At 32.1% G+C, this 23,569-nt stretch overlaps 1 protein-coding gene and 1 long non-coding RNA gene across 6 annotated transcripts; one reads left to right on the forward strand and one right to left on the reverse strand.

The window, feature by feature from the left end:
• Positions 1-916: 916 nt before the first annotated feature.
• On the reverse strand, positions 917-2,599 carry LOC148230371 (uncharacterized). The gene is made up of 2 exons (XR_015811073.1): positions 2,461-2,599; positions 917-1,443 (listed from the first exon to the last, which is right to left on the reverse strand). It is a non-coding gene; the product is annotated as an uncharacterized LOC148230371 (long non-coding RNA).
• On the forward strand, positions 2,368-22,808 carry Atg17 (autophagy-related 17). 5 transcript variants are annotated; one of them, XM_088195177.1, is made up of 18 exons: positions 2,368-2,804; positions 9,949-10,125; positions 10,195-10,403; positions 10,466-10,626; positions 13,829-13,956; positions 14,021-14,217; positions 14,291-14,481; positions 14,558-14,737; positions 14,804-14,976; positions 15,048-15,234; positions 15,305-15,588; positions 16,564-16,635; positions 16,707-16,833; positions 18,969-19,984; positions 20,057-20,234; positions 20,306-20,443; positions 20,513-20,639; positions 22,250-22,808. In XM_088195177.1, the coding sequence occupies exons 2-18, from the start codon at positions 10,058-10,060 to the stop codon at positions 22,579-22,581; spliced, it is 3,768 nt and encodes a 1,255-aa protein (XP_088051303.1). In that variant the 5' UTR covers positions 2,368-2,804; positions 9,949-10,057; the 3' UTR covers positions 22,582-22,808. The 5 variants fall into 5 exon arrangements, with proteins under 5 accessions (XP_088051303.1, XP_088051302.1, XP_088051301.1 ...); XM_088195176.1 differs by having other exon boundaries at positions 2,368-2,514; XM_088195175.1 differs by having other exon boundaries at positions 2,368-2,420.
• The last annotated feature ends 761 nt before the right edge of the window (positions 22,809-23,569 follow it).

Raw genomic sequence — 23,569 nt, forward strand, 5'->3', positions numbered from 1 at the left:
ATAGATAAAAAGATATTTTCTCCCAAAATAAACAGTTCAATGAACTGAGCTGATAAAAGATGCAAACCGTGCAAGATAATGTGTTTTTTTTTCTACGAGGGAACTTGTACTCAATTTACAGTATAATACGGTAAGTTTAATTATACATTTCTCATGTTTTAAACATCACTATAAATATTATTTATCTACCCAATATGGAAAAACGGTGGTATAATATATGCATTGTGAAAGAAATAACATGTTAAGACATGTTATTTCGATAGAAATGTTTGAGAGCTCTTTTCGAAATATTGTATAGTGTCATAGGTTACCATTTTTGGAAGTTTCAGTGGATTTTCTTTGACCGTGAAGAGCACAAAACTAATTTCTGAAAATAAGTTTATTAATAAATTTGCAATAAAACATAGTACATATATTTAAATAAAATATTATACATAATAATGACATATTTGAGTGATCAAATGTTTCATGAAATACAAAACTGAGTTCAAAAATACTTTCATCAGTAGAACCTGTTTTATGAACTTTTTTCGACTTACGATTTGTGCTCAAAAACCTCGCAATTGTCAAATTGAGTTTCATAGACATTTTAGAGCAGCATAATATCAGTTAAATTATATTTTCGCTAGTAGAAATATATATCTACTAGTGAAAATATATTTGGACTTTACTAGTGAAAATATAACTTTTCTAAAAATTACCCATTCACTGTAACATTTGTACATCGCATGTAAATAAATATGTTTGAGATATATTGTAAACACAATATTTTTTCTAAGAAATTATACTAGTAAATATCTCAACTTAGTTCATTATCCAGTGTAATAAATAAGCGACTAATTAAAAAATTGTAGTTTTTTAATAAATAAAATATAGATAAAAATGAAAATCTCAAAAATTAAAAAAACGACACTCATTTGTACAACAAAATCTATTTGATTCTTGCGACTATTTAGTCTTTTAAAGTTTCTTATTATCTATTAGCATTGAAATTTGTATATATGAATAGATAACAGCTATTATTATTTTAATTTTTATTACATGCAAAATCTACCTCTTAAATCTAAATATAAAAAACAGAAACATTAAAAATCCTTGGATTTCTATTTATAACAGAACGACCTATTTTAAATATTTTTGTAGATCTGTTGAGTTTATTTAAGTAAACCAGTTGATAAATGGAATTATTTATATGCAAAGAGGTAGACGAAAACAAGAAGGCGAATTATAAATAATGTAAATAAAAGTTTTTCAAAGGTCGGCAACCTTCTTACGACCATACGCCTCCGCTCGATAGGGGGTTGGCTTTCAGCCGCTGCACTGCTTTGTTCCGTCGCGTCGAAGCGTCTGGATCAGAGTTCCAAGCCTTCCACTATTCTTGGAAATTTGTCATATATATTCGGGAAGAACTTGAGTTCATCGTCATAAAAACGTTTCGCAACTCTGAAATTATGTTTCATAGACAATTTAGAGCAGCATATAATTTCACTATCGCCTGTCAATTAAATTATATTTTCAATATTAGTAATATATGGTGAAAATGTATTTGGACTTCACTAGTGAAAATATAACTTTTCCAAAAATACACATTCACATTTATACATCGCATGTAAATAAATAATGATAAGTATGTTAATGTATTTATTACTAAGAACAATTATATATAAGATGTATGGAAAAGTTAAAATCATATAATTATATTAGCACCTGCCAGATAAATTATATTTTCACTAGTAAAAATGTATTCCGACATTATTTCACTGAAATTAAATATTTAAAATAATATTTTCGGGATAGATTCCAGACCGTTTTCTTTAAATTTTCTTTGAAATAACTCATATTTGAGTATAAAACAATTATAATAAATGTGTTGTATTTCATTAATAATAGAAATAAGGTGACCATATTTTGAAAATATTAAAGGAGAGCACTAAAAATAAAAAGGTCATTTCGGAATTTTTGTTTGAAGACAAATTGCTGCGGGAGTATTTATTTATTACAAATCTTTTGAGGAAGACGTCTGGTTACCTTAATTAAGTACAAATAATTATAAGTTGAATATCCCTGCCGCATTCTAAGTACATATACTGAAAACAATTTGAAGACTCGAAAGACTTGGTGCGTTTGTTTGGCAACGTCGCGAACAAAGGGCGCCTAAAATCACGTCGATTCGAATGAGATAAAAAAAATATAGAATAATTAAGGGCGCCGTCAAGTTGGCGGCAGTGGAGATCGAATCACGTGATGAGGGCGAGGGCTAGGGCGAGGGTGTTTCGTTCAGAGAGGTTAGTTGTCGCGCTTTCGCCGCTCGGCAGCGCCACCGTCGCTCTGCGTACCCCTCCCCGCCGCGCCCCTCCTTGGGCGCACAACAAAGGACGGCCGCAGCTGACGGCGGCCGCTCGCCGCGACGGCGGCCTCCAGTGAGTCTCTCCGCTTGTCGTCTTCGACGTGAAGTTTTACCTTGCCATTCGCCTCCTCGGTCTGCGCGATCGATCGCAGTCGCCGCTCGTCAAAGTGCGTTTCGCGTCTCGCGTCCTCCCGTTTCCGCCTTTGTTTCTCCGCTGTGTTTTGGTCCAAAGCTGGCCGCGTCGTCGACCAATCGCAGCCGAGTGTCGCTTGTGTGCGTGCGCGCAGCACGTGCGGTACCGTACACGCACGCGCCGCACGCGTGCATCGCGCTTGTGTGCGTGAGCGCGCGCGCATGCGCACAACTTTGACAAGTGCGCGTCGAAGGACGGCAATGACGTTCCAGATCGGAAGCGCACAAAGCTCCGTCGGACGTCTTCGATGCGTCCTCGCGCAACGTAGGCCTCCGCCCTTCCTTCCCCCCCCCCCCGCCCCGCTACACCGTTCGCCGATGCCTTTTCTTATACTTACATTTTGTCTGAGTCATGTCAGCGATCATTTCATAATATGTCAAATTTCAAAGTGATTGCATTTTCGGCTTTTGGGAGGCAGAAGTGTCGGGAATCGGGCCCATGTGATATCAAGATATCAAGGATAGTCCCAACTGTTCATTTTATATGTTTGATTTTTTAATATCAGTGCGAATTTTTCATAATGCTATTATATCATTATACTCATATCTCGATTGGTTAATGTTTTTTTAATCGTGTTCCATGATGTTTTCTTTATCCGTATTTTCAAAGTATTTTTTTAGTGCAATCGTATTTATAATTACGTGAGACGCCTAATAGTTTAAAAGCTACCCGTAGTTCCTCGATGAAGTTCACCAACTCATCAGCTATTCAAATAGTTGCTCTTGGAGACTATGATCTTCGTAAGCGTCCAGGAGTTCTGCGACAGTGCAGAATTTTTAGGTTAGCGTCTCGAAGGCCTTAGGTGATCTAATTTTGCACTGAAAATCAAACCCATATAGTCGACCTTTGTTAATAATATCGCCAATTTAGTCAATATTTTTCACTTTAATAAATCATAAGATTACAAAAGAAACAAAATAATGTCATATACTCTTTGCCTTTAAAGTTTTATTTTTCGTAATATTGTTCAAGCAAATTCATCAATTATTTTATTAAAATCATGTTTTGTAAAATCACTACATATTCGATAATTTTTCCTGAGCATGTGACGATTTTAAATAACTTTTTATAAATTAATCTACTGAAGCCTCTATCATCAGAGGCTACAGTGACCGGCAATGTTAAAATTATCTTTAACGCAATATCCAAATTCGGATATGACTATTAGATTGTAATAGTGCATTATTCTTATTATATATAATCCCGTAACTGTCTTGAAGTCTGGAATTAATGGCATTGCCTGATCTTTGAAAATATTATTATTTGTGAAAATTGTTCATTAGTATTATTATTGGATATTTGGAGGCAAAAACAAACTACTTTATATAAATTAAAGTTAAAAATTCGAAATATGATTAAATTTTATACAGTTTTTCATATCTCCATCTAAGTTGTGTTATTAATATATCTATCACACCTTTCAATTCTATAGTCAATAAAAACTTATCGTCGTAAATAATAGATTGTTGAGATCGTTCATTTAATTTGAAAATTTTACATCGTTTGTTTTCAAATGCTGTATACAATTCCATCTCTTTCTCTCACTAGAGAAAAAAATATTTTCTCATACGGTCTCATCTGTTGCAAGGAATTGGATAATCCTTGTATTAAACGTGAAACTTTAATTATAATTATCGTTTTTTACTACAAACTTTGTTTACTCTATCAAATGCAGTGTACACAAAATCTTATTTATTTTGTTTCAATAGGCTTTTAATTTCGACATATAAGGATTGCTCATTTTCTGAATCCATTACCACGTTATAAACTAATGGTATTCACTGATTCAATTCCTTGGTGGAATTTGCTCTTGAGGCCCATTGTGTGTGTGTGTATAACCTTTTAAAGTTGTTTTTCTTACAGACATTAATTTATCCCATCTAGAATTCCCAGAAACGTATAGATTCTCTGAAAAAATCCGATAATGTAATCATTCTAGAATTTGAAAAAACAGCATTTTTACAAACCAAATTAAGGCTGTGAGCCACACATGGAACATACATTTCTTGTTCATTTTTCTGATTAATTATGGCTTGTACTCCATTGTAAACACCAGACATATTCACCCCATTGTTATATCCTTGACCTCTGATGTTTGAAAAATCTATTGTAGTTTATCTTTTTCTAATATATCGATAATTTCATTGGTTGAACTGCTCTTTTTTCTTTAGTCGCTATGAAATCTATAAAGCTTTCTTCAATCGTATTAAACTTGTCATTGAAGAAAAAAAGTATTTCAATATTTTAACTCTACAAATAATTTCCTTTCGAACATGACTCCCTAAGAGTGAGAGAAATTCGACTTGAATTTTATTAGAAAATTATCTATCGTTGACATATATACAGTAGATCCCCTCAACACGGTAAATTGTGGACGTGCTATTTGGATGCCCGTTACTTTATGTGTGAGCGAGCACCACGTTAGTAACCGCGAGTATTTTCTAGTCCCTTAAAAGTCACACTTTGTCAAAACATTTAAGATTTCGCGAATATAGCGAATTACTTAAAAACAATTTTATGAAAGAGTTAAAAATAACGATTTTTAAATCAATAATGACGGTTGTTTGTATATTTAAAACCTCACATTTTAGTCTGTTTTATTTTAATTCTCAATTTGGTTTTTAAACAATATACAAAGCTTGTATTCAAAAAAAAGATTTTTAATATCAGTTTTCTTTGATGTTCTTGGTTCTGTTGCTTTTCTATTTACTAAAAATTCATTTAATGCGTTCCGTATGCTTACATCAAACCACATTGCATCCACAGGGTGCTATTCATTTTCACACTGTTTGGTAAACCCAAAATAAATTACTTTTTTACGATGAATATAAAATGCAAAATATTATTTCTATAAATTAGGTAATTGTTCATTCACTGTCTTGTTAAACTGGTGATATTCCACAAGTCAATTTTAACATGTTCAATTGATGAAAAATTTCAGTCCAAAGTAAATGCTCTAATGATTTTAAAATATGATAAACCAGAGGTGCAAGATATGGCTGATGATGCAAACTTCTTTGCCATGTATTAGAATTTCAGGTTATTTATCAAAACTGATCGTTTTTATTGGAAGGTTTTAAGGCCTCTTACTGTTGAGTCCATGCGTTTGTGAGACAAGCTTCTAAGCGGCAGTTTCTGGAGGCCTAAAGACTCACACTTTAGTAACCAAAATACTAGTTTGAATTTGTACTTGAAGTGTGAAGACTGAACTATCTTCAAATATTTGTTTTTTTATTTCAGAGAAACAATTACAGTTGGGTTTTTTATAATTAACAAACATTTCTTCACTACAAACAAATAAGTTCTTATTTAAATTTAACACGAAAAGGAATATAAATATTTGCAGCAAATAATGAGATAATAAATCGACGATTGCACAGAAAAGCATGGTTATGATTTATGATCCCTTAACCCCTTCCCGGTCATACCCGAGTTAACTCGGAATTTGTATTTTGTGAATTCTCATTCAAAAATCAGCAAATTTCTCAAAAAAATTATAATATTTTTTTGTTAAAAAATAATTTTATACAAATATTTTTTAATATTTTATAACGGCTGCATTTGATTTGTATCAGACAGTATTTTTTCTGGATTTTTTTCACGTCTTTTTATATTTGAACAATGTAAATATATTAGCAGTAGTTTTATTTTCAGATCTGGTCACTATATACCTTTAAATCTGGTCACTATATATATTTTTTTAATGACACCCGTAAAAGTGACGGGTTTGTACCTGTAAATCCAGTGCTTAACCGTTTGAGTGCTGGGCCTTTTTTCATAATATGTACTAAAATTGCGTGTTAAAAAACAGGGGAAAAAAATGAAAAATTGGGATGCTAAAAAAAAAATCATAACTTGGTCAAATATTGAGATATTTTATTAATTATTTTTTTTATTTGTTCAGGAAACTTAGCATTATGATATAAAAATATACATTAGCACTAAATAAAAACAAAACCAAGAAAAAAATACAATCAAATGTTGAAAAAATAGAATTACTTCCGTCCACAAATATGTTTGTCGAAGCAAACCTTGTGCAAACCCTTCTTGCAACCCGCACAAATCAAAGAAGAACGCTTTAGTCCGTTGCAGCCTTTATTGCTGCATACGACGCAGCAGCGCAATTTAGTCCCCGGAAGTTTTTCAAGACCAAAAATTTTTGTTGAAATGGATGGTGTATCTGAAGATTTTTTTTTCGCCATCCACTCTTCTTCGAGTGCTTCTATTATGGCTGAGGTAAACTGCAATCTGGTAGTTTTGTTGTTGCTATTTATTGAATGCAAAATATATGCATTCAATATCATCCTCCCGAAGATGTTGAATACCACTTTTTTTTTTTTTTTTCAATACGTCGATATATCGACGTCATATCGTCGATATATCGACGACACGCAATTTATGATAGATATTCGTTCGTCGAAATATCGACGATACGCATTCAAACGGTTAAAAAAGTACTGTGACCAGGAAGTGGTTAAGTGCATCCCCTTGGTGGCTTGTCTCAAAAGCCCGTGGTGATACAAGTAGATAAATATATTAATTTATATATTAATTAATATCCGTTGACTTATGATGGTTGCTACATTGCTATTTTAACACCTCTGGGCATACCTGGTTTCAATAATTCATAATAAATTACTCTCAAAATATCCCACTAAACACAAATAAGATTTTTTTTATGGTAATTGTTAGACGAAAGCCACTGGTTTTATGTTCAGATTGTAGAAATCCCATGCTTCATGGCAGTAACGGTCCTCAAAAACAAATCACTTTCCTGCCTAAACAGTAGATCTTGTACTACTGATTTCAATTAATTTTTGGAGATTTAGTATATCTTTAGTATTTTTAAATTTTAATTGTTTTTTTTTATATATTGAAACATATAGAGCTTCAAAATAATACCAACAATGACCTGTTTACTTGACACAACAGACAGGTTTATTTTTTGTTTATCTAAAACTATGGCTTATATACGAATCTAAAAAGTCAATAGTGAAGCTTTTCCCAAAAGATTTTAGTCTTTAGCGACTTAGATCAATGCAGCTTATTATTAACACTAAATCAAACACATTAGTTTGTCATAAATATGATTATCCTTCCACGCACTTCTATTTATTATGTCTGCGTTTGTTCTAATAATGACCATGTATTATTTCGAACGCTCAAGGCGGTGGTGTATTGACGATTTCTGCTTTCTCATTAATAATACAATTATTGAAGAAATAATTAATTAAATGACTGTTATTGTTTTTATAAGTTTATTGTGATTGTTCGCAAGTTGATAATGAGTCCAATATTTGTAATAAATATTGTGGTGAAAATATGTATTTTTACCCCAAACGGAAAAAGAAAGATATTCAATTTTGTGAATATATGCACCAAATAGTCAATTAGATTCAATCTGATTTTTCATTGTGCAAGAATATGGCAAGTTCTTCTCATAGTTCAAACAATCTGACACAGACTACTCCGTGCAACATCTGTCTAATTTCAGTATGAAACAGTAAACATGTATATACTATTATCTTCACATAGTCTGTAGTGCAGTTTATGATTATTACTACTTCATCTAAACTGCATTTCGCATAAAGATAAATAAATGTTAAAATAAAATCAACGCGTGGATGTGAAGAACTGTTTTTAGCAACATTTAAAAATTGTGTTATTATTTGCAAAGCCTTTTTCCTCATCTAATCTTTCGTTATGTTATGAATACTTTTTGTATCCTACTCATTGAACTACAGTGAACATCTTCTTTGCTTGTTTTTATGGAAGTATCGGATAATGTGAGGCTTTACCAAGTTATTTCTTAATTTACCATAGAATTGTATATGTTTTGTGGTTGAAAAAAGAACACTATAAAGAGGTGGAAAAGATCTGTAAATAATTTAGATTGAGATGTGATTAAATTAAACAGATGTATCTGCTAATGAAGCGCGTATTTCCAATAATTACATTAATAATATTATTGTATCAATTGCTCTATGTTTTAAAAAGACCAAATGTACTCTGTAACGTTTTGACTTAAAGTTATCAATGCGAAATGGACGTTGTAATAATAAACTTCATGTATAATATAAAAATAGATCAATTGCTTCTCAATAATATATGATTTTTAGTCTTATTTATTTGGCAAGGAACTGTATACCATACCTCGATACTACAGCCAAAATTTATGATTTCGCTCATACACATTTTTAATTTGCTATTCAGTCCATAGTTTCATAATATCATTGTATCTTAGCTGTGAAGTATTTCATTTCTAAAACATTGCTATTAAATTATTGAGGACCGAACTAATCATAGTCCAAAATAAATTATCTGATTTATACATTTAATCTTTAAATTTCAATCTATTTCCAAATGATATATTAACCTTCAATGTCAAGCTGCTCTATTTATTATATTATAACAACTAGTGTCCATATTTTTAGTAATCGTTTTTTCTCGATGCAGAATAGAAACTTCATGTAGCCAAAATCTCCACTGTAGAATTGCTTATATATGTGATCCTGAATACTTATTTCAGATGAATCGAATATTTTCTGATTGGTCATGAAATAAAGTGTCTCAATTGCACCAAATTTCATGAATATCTTTACGGCAAGATGCGAGACTGCTTTGAGAGTCTGAAATTCTTATTGTGTGACTGTTTAAAAAAGCGAGAATATATGTATGTTTTTTTACGCATTCCATAAGAATTAAAAACCCTAAAATAACTTGTGTTTGTAAGAAATATGTATAGATTCATTAACGGTTCTTTATCTACAATTTTCCAATGGAAATACAATATGCTTGTTATAAGTCCTAGTTAATTTGTACATTAATATATTTTAAGAAACATCTGCCAGATTTCTTTTGCTCCGTAAGGTTTCAATAAATCTACATCTAGAAATTTCCAAATGAACTTAAGTCATACCGAGAAACTTCCTATCTTATCAGAGCACTGCCAACAACTACTGCCAAGAAAAGTTCAAGTTCAGCATAGTTTTTTATTATTTGATATTTGACTACTTTTTCGTTTGCAATCATAAAATCATATTGCCTCTATACAACTATAATTCATATCTTTGTATGGTGAATCATTGAAGATTGACATTAAAAATTCTTAAGTTTGGTCTTTATTTACACATGTTTAATCTGATTTATACTTTGCCGAGTTTCCTTTAATAGATCTGTGATTCAGAGGTACATCTTCGCAAGTCTACATTTTGGTATCTAGATACATATATTACTGTAAATATATGTATATCAAAGATTTTTTCAAATGTGACTTGCAATACCCCTGAGCCACATATATAGGGATCATTTTTACTCTCGTTATTTATGTTGTGTGCCTTATCAGTCTTATCTAAATATTTTATTGCCTCATTCTTCCTTAATAAATGTTAATTTTTCTTTTCCACAGATAATAAAATTGGAGAATAAGAGAGAAGAAACAAACCAAATATATATCTTCAAGTGATATATAAGTGTGCATTTATTTATTATAATTTGTAGCGCATAAATTTGCCAAAATGCTTTATATATTTCACGTGGACACCGGTACCATGATGACGTTCGATATGAACTACGCTTTAGAGAGGTAAAACGTAACTATAGAGTCTCTTTAACGTTCTCCCATGCGATACTTATATTGACTTTTGTTTTTCAGCGTGGTGTCCCTAAAGTTAAGAATCGAGCATGAATGCAAGATTCCCGTCAACAAGCAAGTGTTGCTTGTCAGCGGTGGGGAAGTGCTCAGGCATGACGCTAAAGTGTGCTATTATAGCGCCGGCACGGACACTAACCCCATTTACATGTTTAGCAAAACGATCATTGAATCCAACGAACCTCCAAAGTCTAACATGGACTATGGCTTTGGTTAGTAAGCGGCTTTCATTTTTAAAAACATGCTCAAAATTAACGGTTTTTATTTGTTTTAGAAATCGATTTCAAAGATCAGGTGGAGAAATGTCTGAACATGGCGCCTAGTTATTCTACGGTGGTATCGTATACGCAGACGGCGCAAGCGTTATGGGATCAGGCCCGCGAAAACATACATTCGTGCGAAAAGCTGGTTCACGATCAACATCTGCAGCAGCAGGTATGAATTATGTTTGAAACTCAAAAATATTTATTCTGATGAAAAATGTTGTATGCCAGACTTCTCTAAATACTTTCTCAAATGTCACTATTTATTTAAGAAGACAATATAAATGAGCAATGTATAAAATAATCGTTCTATAAAACGAATTGTTTATGCATTACTGTTGTACAGATTAGGTGCGAGCGAACGAGCATTAGTTAGAACAGTGAACCTTATAAATAACTGCAACGAATCAAATTCCAAATGCACAAATAATTCGTTTTATGGAACAAAGTATTTATTTTAATGCACATATCTCTTAAAATAATTTCCTGTTAAATTGCACCCTTTATTTAATGTTTTTTGTTAAAATATTTTTATCTGCCAATACATACAAGTGTTTTATATCGATACTCCGTAACCTTTCTCACACACGGCACACCAAAGCTCTTCCCAGAATTCTGCGGCATACCACAAACAAAAATATATAAAATAGAATATAACACATTACCGACAAGAAGCCAAATAATTGGGCTAAAACGATAGCCAATTTTTTGGCTTTACGTCAAAATTAAATTTAAATATGTATTGCATTTAACTTATTGTCTTTTTTTCAACAACTTCTTTATTTTTGAAGATGTCAATATAAAAATGTGTGATGTTTTGATGAATGAAAATAGTTTTATTAATTACGAAATAGTACAAAATTCCCCCACCTTCAAACAATAGTCGGTAGCCGCTGACTCCGACTGTAAAGTTACCCAGAATTATTGGATACAGATTCTTTAGCAGCATAATAGGGTTACCATCCGTAAGAGTTAATTTCAGTAATATCTGACTCGAATTCAGAAAATGTATGGATAACTAATAGTTTATTCTTCGTTCATTATCTAGTTCAGGGGTTAACAACCTTTTCAGTCTTGTAAAGTTAATAAATTTAACGTAACCTAATAATAAATAAATATCAACAGAAATAATTATGGAAAAATACGTCAAATTAACTCACTCAAATAAAAACAGCCACGCAGCGAATTTTTTTAAGATTTTCCCATTAACCCTTTGAGAATTGAGTTAATTTATACACATTTGTTAATATACACCTGTGAGCGAGTTAATTTGAAATATTTTCTTTAATATATTAATTTTAAAAAAGAAGGCATTGTGCCTTCAGATGAGTTTGTTAGATTTTATGAAGCCATCGAAGTATTTTTTTTAATTAGCTCATTTATTTTTTAATATTTTGTATTAATATGTATAAAGAACTAAAATTTTATAAAATATTTTTCTTTTAAACCAGTATTTTTATTAATGCTTGGCCCCAGTTAATCAAAATGTATATGTATTTATATACAAAGATGTACCCTGACTTACGTGACTCTTCGTCGGTCCCACCTATTGCGTAACATTGGTGTATAATTGTATAATGTTTTTTATTCATTATTTCTTCAGTACCTCAAAACTTCGATCATGTACAGCGATACTGTTCAGAGGGTTAAAAGCCACTAATTATGCTCAAGTAAATTAATCGCAGATTAATAATAATTACCTTGATAATCATTAATTTTACACAACAAAATTAGCCAGTTGCACACTGAAAATTTTTAGAATTACCCTTCGAAAACTGCTAATTTTGCTTAATAGAATTAGCTGTGAAGTAAAAACACCCCAATAACCATTAATTTTGCACAAGAAAATTAGTCACGAAGTATAAAAATCCTTTAACCTTTATCCGCCTTTGCGCTGCGCACACTGGGGAGTAGTTTGCTGCCCAAGCATTTTTTTTGGATTATCAATGTTGATAATTAGTCACACGTAAAAATAACTATATCTCAAAATCCAGTAAGTAAAAAAATTTATTTAAATTTTTTTACTTACTTACTTTACCACAAAAAATCATTTTCGAAAGACCTACGGTTTGGGACTCGCGGCATATGGAGTATAAAAAATAAATCAATATAATAGTATTTATTATATACATATGTATGTTTAAAAATACAAAAATATTTAAGCATGCACGAGATCGAAGGAAATATTTTAAATAAAAAAAAAACATTAAAAATTATTTATGAAAGAATATTGTTGCAATCTGAGGGGTGAATATTGAGATGCGCATGCGCGGGCCCTGGCGCCTTCGTCGTGACTCCCGCGCAGATCGGCAGCATCGGTCGCCACTCTCGGAGGTGCAGCGCTATCGCTCCTCAGTAATGGACGCCGTGTAAACATAATTCGCGTGTTTTCATTTCTCAAGGCTCTGATGTAACGGCCTCACATAGGCCCACGTAACAATATGTTTAATGTTCTTTGTCTAATGTGAATTTTGTGGCTGTTTTTCTTTCATTGATTTTTCTATATGAATGCTAGTACGGAAGAAAATTTATTCTTTCTTTTAAAACCCATTGCAGAAAATGCTTCTTCTAAATCTTCTCAATTTTTTGTAATAAGCTTCGATAAAACAGATATTTTCCTACGCAAATTTATTTTTCAACATTTCATTATTTTGTAACTAAAATTTTCATTTGTAGTTGATGTGGTACATCGTCAATATCAATATTAAAGGGGTTCAAAAATATTTTTATTTAATTTTCTCTTTTACGAAAATCCTCAAAAAAGGTCGTCTTTTATGTGCCAACCATTTGCAGCTACAGATTTACAACACATAAACTGATATCAATTTTCTTCATTATATGCTTCTTCAACAAACGTAGTTTGGATTCAAAAGCCCTAATTTCAGATTATATATCAACCAGTAATTTATCTTTACACTGCAGCCTCAAATTAAGATTATTCAGATATAGTGTAAGATCTACCATAAATACCAATTTCTTTATCCGAATATTTATGTTCCTATCATGAAAATATCAACTTATACACATAAATTAAAAAAATATCCCTAGCACAGCATCTCTACATAACGTCCTTAACGAAATTTAAATGTGATTTAACGAATAAATTTATATAAAAATTATTATTTAAATATTTTGCAACTGTGCCGTATATTATTACTGCTGCAGAAAAAAAACAAAATGAGCCGCAGGTTGCTGACCCCTAATCTAGTCAATTGATAATATAAATGTGTTGTATCTTGAATAGAAAAATTATATTTCATCGATTCGTTAATAGAACGAAATTTACGCCAATCTATATTAGAGGGACTGACAAATAGAATAACTAACATTAAGAATTATAATATAGATTATTAATAATATTTTTAACTCAACAGGGATGGGCAGCTGTTGTTGCGAATATGGAAGATGTTACAAAGGACTTTCAAGAGAGAGCCGAAAATTTTGAAAAGAAATTTAGGGATCAACTGAATAAAAAAAATGAATATGTAGAATTTTTAAGAAGGTATTTACTATAATTTTTTTATAGCACTTCCAGCATTATATATAATATATAAACATGGTTTTAGATTCAACGATGACTTAGAAATATTAGCAAGTATCCCTATATTGCCTGCCCTGCGTCTGAATGCAGTTTCTCACCCCTTCACTGCGTTTGACGAGCTACACGGAGATAGCGAGTGTTATGATGACAACGAAGCACTCAGCGAAGAAGGGGAAGTTACTAGTGATCATAATACCGCTACATCCGGCGAGAGTAATAGAGGTAAATAGTGTGTCTTTCAATTCAATACAGTTATTGAATCATAAATATAATAATTTAAATCTTTGTTACTTAGTTAGCGGCAGTACAAATTCGGAGGGTGATGGTGAAAAGGAGAACGTAGATTTATTAAAAAAGAGTCAGTTTAGACGAATGAAATCTCAAAACACCAAAGAAGCGCTCACTTTACTTCATTGGATAAACATTAAAGAGAATCAGGAATCTTTGAAGCATATTGCAGAGTATTGCCAAAAAGCAATGGAATTAGTTAGTTATTTTTATGATCTTGTAAATGTATTATAGATATTCTTATCGGTTTATTTTAAATAATATTTGATTTCAGTTTGATACTAATGTTATGACGAACTTGAGAGCCGATATAAATGAAGCATTAAGTAGTGCCAATCAAATTAATATGAAGCACATAAATGGCTTGGAAGAAAGACTTAGCGGACTTGAAAAACTTATGTGTGATGCTAGACGCGTAGAACAGGAACAGAAAGATCTAGCAAATGCTTTTATGGTGATTACTCTTAGATTTACTAAATGTCATCAATTCTTGATTCTATATTACATTTTATCTTTATAGAAGCAACAAAATGCAGCTACTATTGGTGATATGTCAATTTTGAGGGTACTCTGTGAGTCGTTAGCAAAACAAATGCAAAACATGCTACGTAACCATGAAAAACTTCGCGATATTCGACGACGGTGCATCAATGCCAAAGCCGAATTAGCCGCTAATTTATGTCATCGTTTGCAGTACGCTTAATATTCTATCTATCATTTTAGTAATGTAGCTAAAAATCATTTTTTATATGTATTATTTCCAGATGGATTGTATACGTAGAAAATAGAATGTTCGAAACAGACAGCAAGCTGATGTTCTACCACAGATCTTTATCTAGATTAAAACGGCACTTGGTCGTGATCGAGCAACTGCACCGAGCCCCGCGTTTGTTTTGCACTGCCGTTCATGAGATTGTCCGAAGACGAACATTTTCACAAGCGTTCCTTTCCGTAAATATTACTAATGAAAAACTATTTTTTAATCCACACAAAGATACTGATCTCTTTCTATTATTTTCAGTGGGCGTCTGAATTAGCTCGACACTTGTTAACTATTCACAACGAAGAAGTGAAACGGAGACGAGTATTTCACACGTTATTCTCCGGTCACTTTCTCGGCGATCTTTTCCCCGGTACAAACGATATTCCTCCGCCGTACGGCACCCAAGCGCCCAAAGTCTTCGATGCAGATTTACCCCGTTTGACGCAGAGCGACGTAGAAACTTTAACAAATTGCTTACCACACCTCACACCGGAAATACCACCTTATGACATGTCTCCAATTATACACTTTTTTCAAATTAGGTAAGAGTTAAAAATATATTGAGAATATATGCATCCAAAAATGTGTCTTATGTGTGCTTATTTGCTCTACATTTCTGCATATGCAGTCTTGGCTATATTAGTGGGGCGCTTTTTAAAACATATTGAATGCTTCTGTTGTTCTATTTAGCTGTATGTTGTGTATGTGTGTTGAATAGTTCAAGGATAATATGTCAAATAACTGCTTGAAATCACTTTATTTTATAAAATATTTCCAAATATATGATCTGTGTGAGCATTTGATTCCGAGAATTAATGTCCATCAAAGCGGTTAACAGTCCAGAATCCATTATGATTCATTAGCGTTTTAACTACTTTATGCCTGAAATATTTTTCAAAAGTTATTCCAAAAACTGATTATTTTCATCTCTTTTTTTAGGTAAATAATAAATATACAACAAAAAAAAAAATTCTGAACATTACTCGAAAAAACAAATTTTTAAAGAGAACAGATTAAATGACGAATATATAAAATATTTTTTCCATAAAACAAATTGTTTTGTGCATTACCGTTGGACACATTAGATGCGAACGAACGAGCATTGGTCAGAACAGTGAACACCCCATGAATAACTGCAACAAATCTTACCTTGCATAATTACGCAAAGAATTCGTTTTTATGAATTTCCTGTTAAATCGTTTCTGTTTTTTTTTATAATATAATAATAATAAAATTGAACAATAGAACTAATGATTTATAATACATAATTTGATGCTGGATGGTTTTAAATTATGAAAAATAAAACAAAATATGCTTTAGAATAATAAAATATTACTATAATATATTACTAAATATATAACTAAAAGCAAAAGAAAAATATGGTTCATATGAAAAATATGCTCATATGCGACTCCCAGTGTAACACCAAGCGAAATCCTACACATATGTGGGTGTCGTCCTTAAGCAGTTAATCTACATTCATAAACAGATATTCTGATTATTATTTTAATTTCCAGACCTGGCCTTAAACCGACTGGAAAGCAGTCAACCGAAGAAAAAACTACCACGAAAGAAGCTGGAGTTGATCGGTAAATTAATTTGATTAAAATGCACGTCGAATATTGTTATATTATAACTTGGATATATGTAAATTTTTCAGCGGGTTCGAATCGGAAACCGACACGGAAGAGTTTGAAAAAGTGGGACAGAGCCCAATAGAGAGGGGCGGTGGGGTAATGCAGCTCCCTGCCGCCCCGATAAGAACCGATGCAACGACCATAACGGAGGTGCGAACTCAATCACGTCAGCCCCCCGCCAAACCGCCGCGAGCCCGTGCTCCGACGCCCCTACCCCTGGCCCCCATCCCCGAGGCGGCGTCGCCTCACACCGAGTGCGACTGTCTCTTGTCACCATCCCTGTCGTCGCCGGCCGCGATGTCGCCGCGGCCTCCCTCCCCGTCCTCGCCCACCGGGCCCCCGGGCCATCGAGCAGATTTTGAGCCTGCTGAGTTTTATATTGAAGAGTCCCCACCAGTGAGTCTAGAATGGGGCTGCTCAGCCTCGCCGCTGGACTCTCAGACACTCGTTTCTCTGCTGCAGGTAGCCACCGTTGCCCTGCTCGTTCCACTGCTGCTCGCTGCACATTGCAAACTGTATGGTGCTTGCTATAAAAGTATATTTGGAAACGGTCAGATGCGTTTCGAGCAATGTTTGAGAACTATCGTTGAACTGAACTGTTTTTTTTTTATTATTTTATATAAATCTTTAACTCAGTGTCGGGCAAAGGTGATACCATAAATATATTATCACACTGAAATGTGAGATGTTAGAATGTAAATGAAAGTTAATTTTTGATTAAGTTGAAAACACTTGCAATCCTCGTCATTGAACAAAACAATTAAGATAAATATAAATGTAATTTTATGAATAATATTTTCCAATTATGTAACAATTTTTTAATTCTCCGTTAGTCATTTCTTCATTTCGGCATAAATTTGTCCATGAGAAAAGCATTCATCTCAATAAATTCCTGTTACATTAAGCGATTCTCCTTGTGATTTATTTATTGTTATGGCAAATAAGTCGTTTAAAGCAAAAATATATCGCTATAGTTCAATGAGATTCTGGGAATAAACGCATTCTTGCTTTCAAATGTTTTCTCAATTACATGTGCTCAATGTCTTTTTGTTGGATCTATTTTTCAGCACCATTATAGGGCTACCAATCTTTAGGGTTAGTTTGTACTGTGGTAATTCACTTGGTGAATTCAGGGATTTAAGCACTCGAATATAACTACAATCAACATGTATGTTATATTAATATTTTATAATCAACAGTTAGGTTGAATCAATTGTAAAGTTGTTCAAACCTAACTGATAAAATTAAAATTAATATTAATATACTACATACATAAAATTTTCCATTCTGTATTGATGTTCATTTAAAAATACGTTGACTTGGTGTATGTACTCTTGAGTGGACCAATAATACCCACATACATAACCGTCTAGGCTTTTATAGTTATTATTTTACCAGCATCATAGTAACCTCTAGGAAATGGATTGTTCGCACTTTTCAATCAAATATAATTATGTATCTAGTCTATTCACAATTTACTACCATTACAATCAAATATAATTATGTATCTAGTCTATTCACAATTTATTTGCACTTTTAAAGTAACACATCGATTTGAAAAAAATTGGCATGCTTTTTAAGTCATTCACCAATCTATGTCATAAAATTCTCCAGATATATCAATATAAAAACATTTGTTTTAATATTGACATAAAAAAAATGTTGTACATATTAAGTACTACTTTTGCCCTACACTGGATTAAAAAATGACATCTTTTATTTGAATTATGATAATCAAATATATTTAATATGCTCATTGTCAGTAATGGCATGGATCGCATTCAATTAAAGCGAGTGTCTTACAGCAGCGCATGTGGGTATATAGCCATATGGCTTCATTGACTGCATTATTTTGCAAATTTTGCCGAGCCCGATGTAAATGAATATAAATACATATACAGTATTTAGTTTTGGCACAATGTTTAAACTAAATATTTTGCTAAAGAACTTTTTTAGAAATTATATTGGCACTGTGGATCTAAGGAATTTATCGCATCTACAGTATATATACGTATTTTTATTTTGCAATCTGTTTTGTGTTTATTACCTTTTTATTTTGGTAGTAATTTGATGCTTATATAAATGTATTTGCAATGATATGACGATACTGTGCTTATGTGCTTCTTTCATATTTTATTTGGTGGCCTGATCTTTTAAATTGTTTTCATTCCTGTTCCTTATTATCCATAGTTTATACTGTACAGTTTTGGTTTCGTAATATAATATGTATTAATCGTGCATGCCGATTGTTGTAGATTGCATCATTGATGAGTTTGTCGTTTCAGGATAACATGGAGTGCAAGAGAAACGAGGCGGATCATTTGAAAGAGAGTATTTCTAGTATATGCGAAATTAGTTCACAAACAATTAGCCTACTAAGAAACGATTTAAATAAATTAAAAAGTGAAGTTTGCGATCATAAAGTCGGAGTCGACGATCAGTGCAGTAAAGTTATTAAAGCTTGGGAGAAATATATACAAGAGAACTCGATCAGAGAGCGAGAAGTATTACAGCGATTGACAGTCGATCACGAGCTAGAAATGAATGATATCAAACAGACGCTGATTGGTAAAGATGAAAAAATTCTGGTGCTAGAAGAGAATATTTTGAAAAATAAGAAAGAATCTGTTGAGATCGTCGATAAGTGGAAATTAGATATGTCTGAACTGCAGCAGAAGATCATGCAATACGAAAATTTCATATCCGAACAGAATAAAAAGTTAGAAGAAGCGGAAGTCTCCAAACAAAAGGCGCTGAAGGACTTGCAGGATAAGCTTACAATGGAAAATAAAGCCGAAGTCGAGTCGCTACGTTCCCGTTTCCGATTAGTCACATTAACAAGCATGGACCGCTCTCCGTCTGAGTCGAGTCTCGAGAAGATCGAAAGAACTGATATGATCGAAATCCAGAATCATAATGCGATTCTTTTGCAGACACAGGTAGATATGGAGGAGAAGAAAGAAGAAACTGTTAAGCTCGCCTTGAAAGTCTGCGACGAAGAGTGGAACGCACGGCTCAACGACGAGTTGGTTAAAATGCGTAGTAAATATGAGTTCGAGAAACAGTTGTATCTGAAGGACGCTATGAAGCGGATAGTCGAAGAAAAGGATAGGCAATTAGATCAGTCGCGCGATAGAGAATCAGTCTTATTGAAAGAATGCAAAAAATATAAGGAGACAATTCAGCAATTGATCGATCCGGAGACGAGCGACATTCCTTACCTTCAATCTAAGATAGATGCGTTACAGGCGGAAAAAATTATGTTGGAAGAGAAAGTAAAGAATCTCGGCGCGCTTAATCCGTTAGTTATTGATAATGTGTTTATTATTAAAGTTGAATTATTATCATTGAATTGTCGGTTGCTTTGTTACAGTTCTCCTCTCAAATTGGATGTTTCTACGAGTACTGATCATAAAATAAAAAGAAAAATGGCAAAGGGGCATACTCCTTTAGGTATTGTTCCGCGTACGCTCAGCGTCTCTTCTTGCAATAAAGATGACATCGTTTTGGTGCTGTGGGATGGTGCACATTGTAACTATACGATCCTTCAAGTACGTATCGACTTTAAAATATTGAGTGAAATTTATTTTAATCGATTACTTATGTACGTTTCTGTTTTTAGGAATCTTGTTCTTTATATCTTCTTCATAACGATTCGCTAGGACCTTTAGATCTCAAATTACACATAAAGGATGAAGTGGAGCGAAGGTTGTACGCAATCGGTAAAGTTGAGAGCAAAGAATATTGCAGTGTCGTTAAGGTGAATATTGTTATTATGTTTATATTGTTTAGCATATTGTGATAGTATTTCATTGATATGTTTTTTTAGAGAGCAAATAAATATCAAGTAGCTATAGGTCAATGTTTCTATCGTGTTAAAGTAAGGCCTTTAAAATCCAGTGAAAACACACTTAAAAAGGCTCTCTATTGCTGCGAATCGACATCAAAGGAAACTGGTATGTAGATAATTTTATCTGATATATGTTTTCAAGAAAGATACTACTATCCGTGTTTTTTTCTATGATCCAGTTCATTGATTCTATTTTATTTCCTAATATTGTTTCTGGTTGTTGATTGTGTTGACCCTGTTGTAACGCATTTGGTTAACGTCTGTTAGGTTGCAATATCGGTATTGGAGCATAAATCAACCTTTGGATTTAAGAAAATTCCCCATATTGCTTGAAAGCAGAATTGGTAATAAAATAGTGCTCATTGTAAGGAATCAATCTAAGTAGTGTTACTGGCGTAAAATTATTATGCAGTTTTTACGTATTCTATAATATTTACATGAATATTTATAGCTAAAATTTAATTTATTATACTTTTAATATGAGTAGAATCTTAAGTATATAAGAGATATCTTTCGAAAATAAAAATCATTGAGATATTCTAAAATAATTATTAAATATGCATTAATTAAAATAGGATTTAGTCTCAATCACATAAATCAGTTTTTAGAAAAAAATGTCACTTTTTAAATAAACAGATTTACAATTTTTTACGCACTCTTTTCTCACAAGGTTCTTTCAGAAAATCGTAACTGCTTTGGTCCCTGGTGTAAAAATTTATCTATCAAAGATGATGATTTTCTAGACGTATTCCAAAAAAAGAAAGATTTGGCGTCCGTATTTTAAAAAATATTTTTACCGACAATATAGTAAATGAATGAATAATATGAAGAAATAAATGGGACTAAATGGTTTTCATACAAAGTTGTCTTATTGATAGTATATTAGAGTATACTGGGGAGCAGTTTATTTCGATCCACTTAAAATTTCAACGTTTATGTATATATCTGTTCCTTACATTCAGATACTTGTACAAATACTTTATACGCTTATACTTTATTAGTACAGTGTATAAAGTATTTTTACAAGTACCTGAATGTAAGGAAGAGATATAGTTTTATTAGTACAGCGTATAAAGTATTTTTACAAGTACCTGAATGTAAGGAAGAGATATATGCATAAACGTCGAAATTTAACACGGATCGAAATAAACTGCTCCCCAGTATACTATCACTTTCTAATAACAATGTTTCCCTATTAGATAATTCACTATATAAAATATCTGCAAATAATTTTTTTAAACATCGTAATTCTTTTGCATTGGATCTAAATTTAGTAAAAATTACTTAAAGTTAATTGTTATTGGTTACAGTGTGTCAACAATAAAATTTAATTTACCCATTTATTTTCTACAAAATAATAATCTAAATTACTTTTCGCCAAGGGTGAACTAGACTTTGCATTTTAATACAGTTTTCAACATATGTGCTAATCCATTTAGTTGGATCATCTAAAACTGGTCTTTTAATTTCAAGAAAAGATACGGAATTCGCAATTGGAATCCGGAACATGTACCAAACTGATATTTTTTTTCAGTTCAGTTTCGGTTAGAAGCTCTGAATCTACTTTTACGTATCTATTATTGCTAATAAAGATTTTTAGGAATGTAATAACACATCCATTGAATCCTAATCATGCTTCAATCAATTAGTTGTCTTGCTGAATTAAATTTCATGTAGTAGTATAAAAAACAATTATATTAACTATTTTATTTTCAGATTCTAGTCATAATAAATCTGATCAACTGCTAAAAAGCTGTCTCAAAGACGCGAGCATGACCGAGAGTGCTTTCTTGACCCAGTCTACAATGTCGACCGTACTTTGCGATGCTCCAGAAGTAGGAACCAGCGGCGATCACTCCAAGAGTCCGAGCGCGCCTAGCGCTATAGCCGAGAGCCGCAAACGTTGTGATTCCGACAAGAATGAAAGCGTCGAAATGGAAACGAATATTACAGTGCAATCGGTCATATGTGTGCCTTATACCAGTGAAGTCGGTGCAAGTGATGCGAACGAGCAAATATCTGAAATCGCCGAAGAAGCCGCTCCATGATTAACGTTACCCTAGGAGAACGGGTTAGCTTTCAGATCGACGGTGGCTCTTGATTTTATTTCTATATTTATTGTGCGGTTTTGTTTCCGCTCAAATTTGTTAACACCGTCGATCTGAATGGGACTTATATTTATTTGAAATATAGTTATTTATGTATTTTGTGTTAGAAATTCTGTCTCTTGTGTCAGTTTCGTTTTACGTACTTTTTACAAAATTAATAAAATAAATTTATCCCGATATAAGTATCATGGTATGTTTTGTGTAATATGATTTAAAACATAATTTAACTGGTTCTGGCAGAGAAGGTTTCAATCAATAACATTTATATATATTATTAGTAATAAATTTTATTAAAAAATCTAAGAAGTTTTAATTATATATTTTTTCAATTTTCTCAGAACTGCGTTACTTGGACTGAAGTCCTTTCTGCAGGGATCGATTAAATTATGATTGTATATGTTAATCTTGTATTACTTACATAAAAAAGTTACTTATTTTTTTATCTTTAAAATAATTGGCAATTACGGTTTATAATTAATCAAATAATGAATTTCCTCTTCAAATAATTTGATTAAATACTCATTCTATAGTTTTAATTAATTCAATTATAATTCATAACTTATATTTTTTTTTCTATATTCATAGCATAGTTAAATTTGACTATGCTCTATTATTTTTTATTGTTTTATTATAAAAAAACTGATAATTGATTTACATATTTGTATATGTGTGAAAGTAAATTTATCCTTATTTCACTTTATAAATTATAAAGTTGATTACAATCACCATTTCCGTCATTTATGCACTGTTCAAATGTGAATATCATACATATTTATTTTAATTAAATCTCATATTTTTAAACGTAATAATGTACAAATGATTTATAATGTAATATGAAGCTAATATCTGAAAATGTGTAGTTGCAATAAACACAAATATACTTTATTATTAAATACACCAATATGTAGTGACAATCCTTGATAGATAT

The sequence above is a fragment of the Plectrocnemia conspersa genome, unplaced genomic scaffold (assembly GCF_051122295.1).
Source record: "Plectrocnemia conspersa isolate PC_06_02 unplaced genomic scaffold, ASM5112229v1 ptg000010l, whole genome shotgun sequence".
Lineage (NCBI taxonomy): Eukaryota > Metazoa > Arthropoda > Insecta > Trichoptera > Polycentropodidae > Plectrocnemia > Plectrocnemia conspersa.

Coding starts and splice junctions, on each gene's coding strand:
- Atg17 (XM_088195177.1), top strand. CDS start 10,058: ATGCTTTATATATTTCACGTGGACACCGGTACCATGATGACGTTCGAT. Junction 10,126..10,194: donor ATGAACTACGCTTTAGAGAG/GTAAAACGTAAC, acceptor TTTGTTTTTCAG/CGTGGTGTCCCTAAAGTTAA. Junction 15,235..15,304: donor TTTCACAAGCGTTCCTTTCC/GTAAATATTACT, acceptor TATTATTTTCAG/TGGGCGTCTGAATTAGCTCG.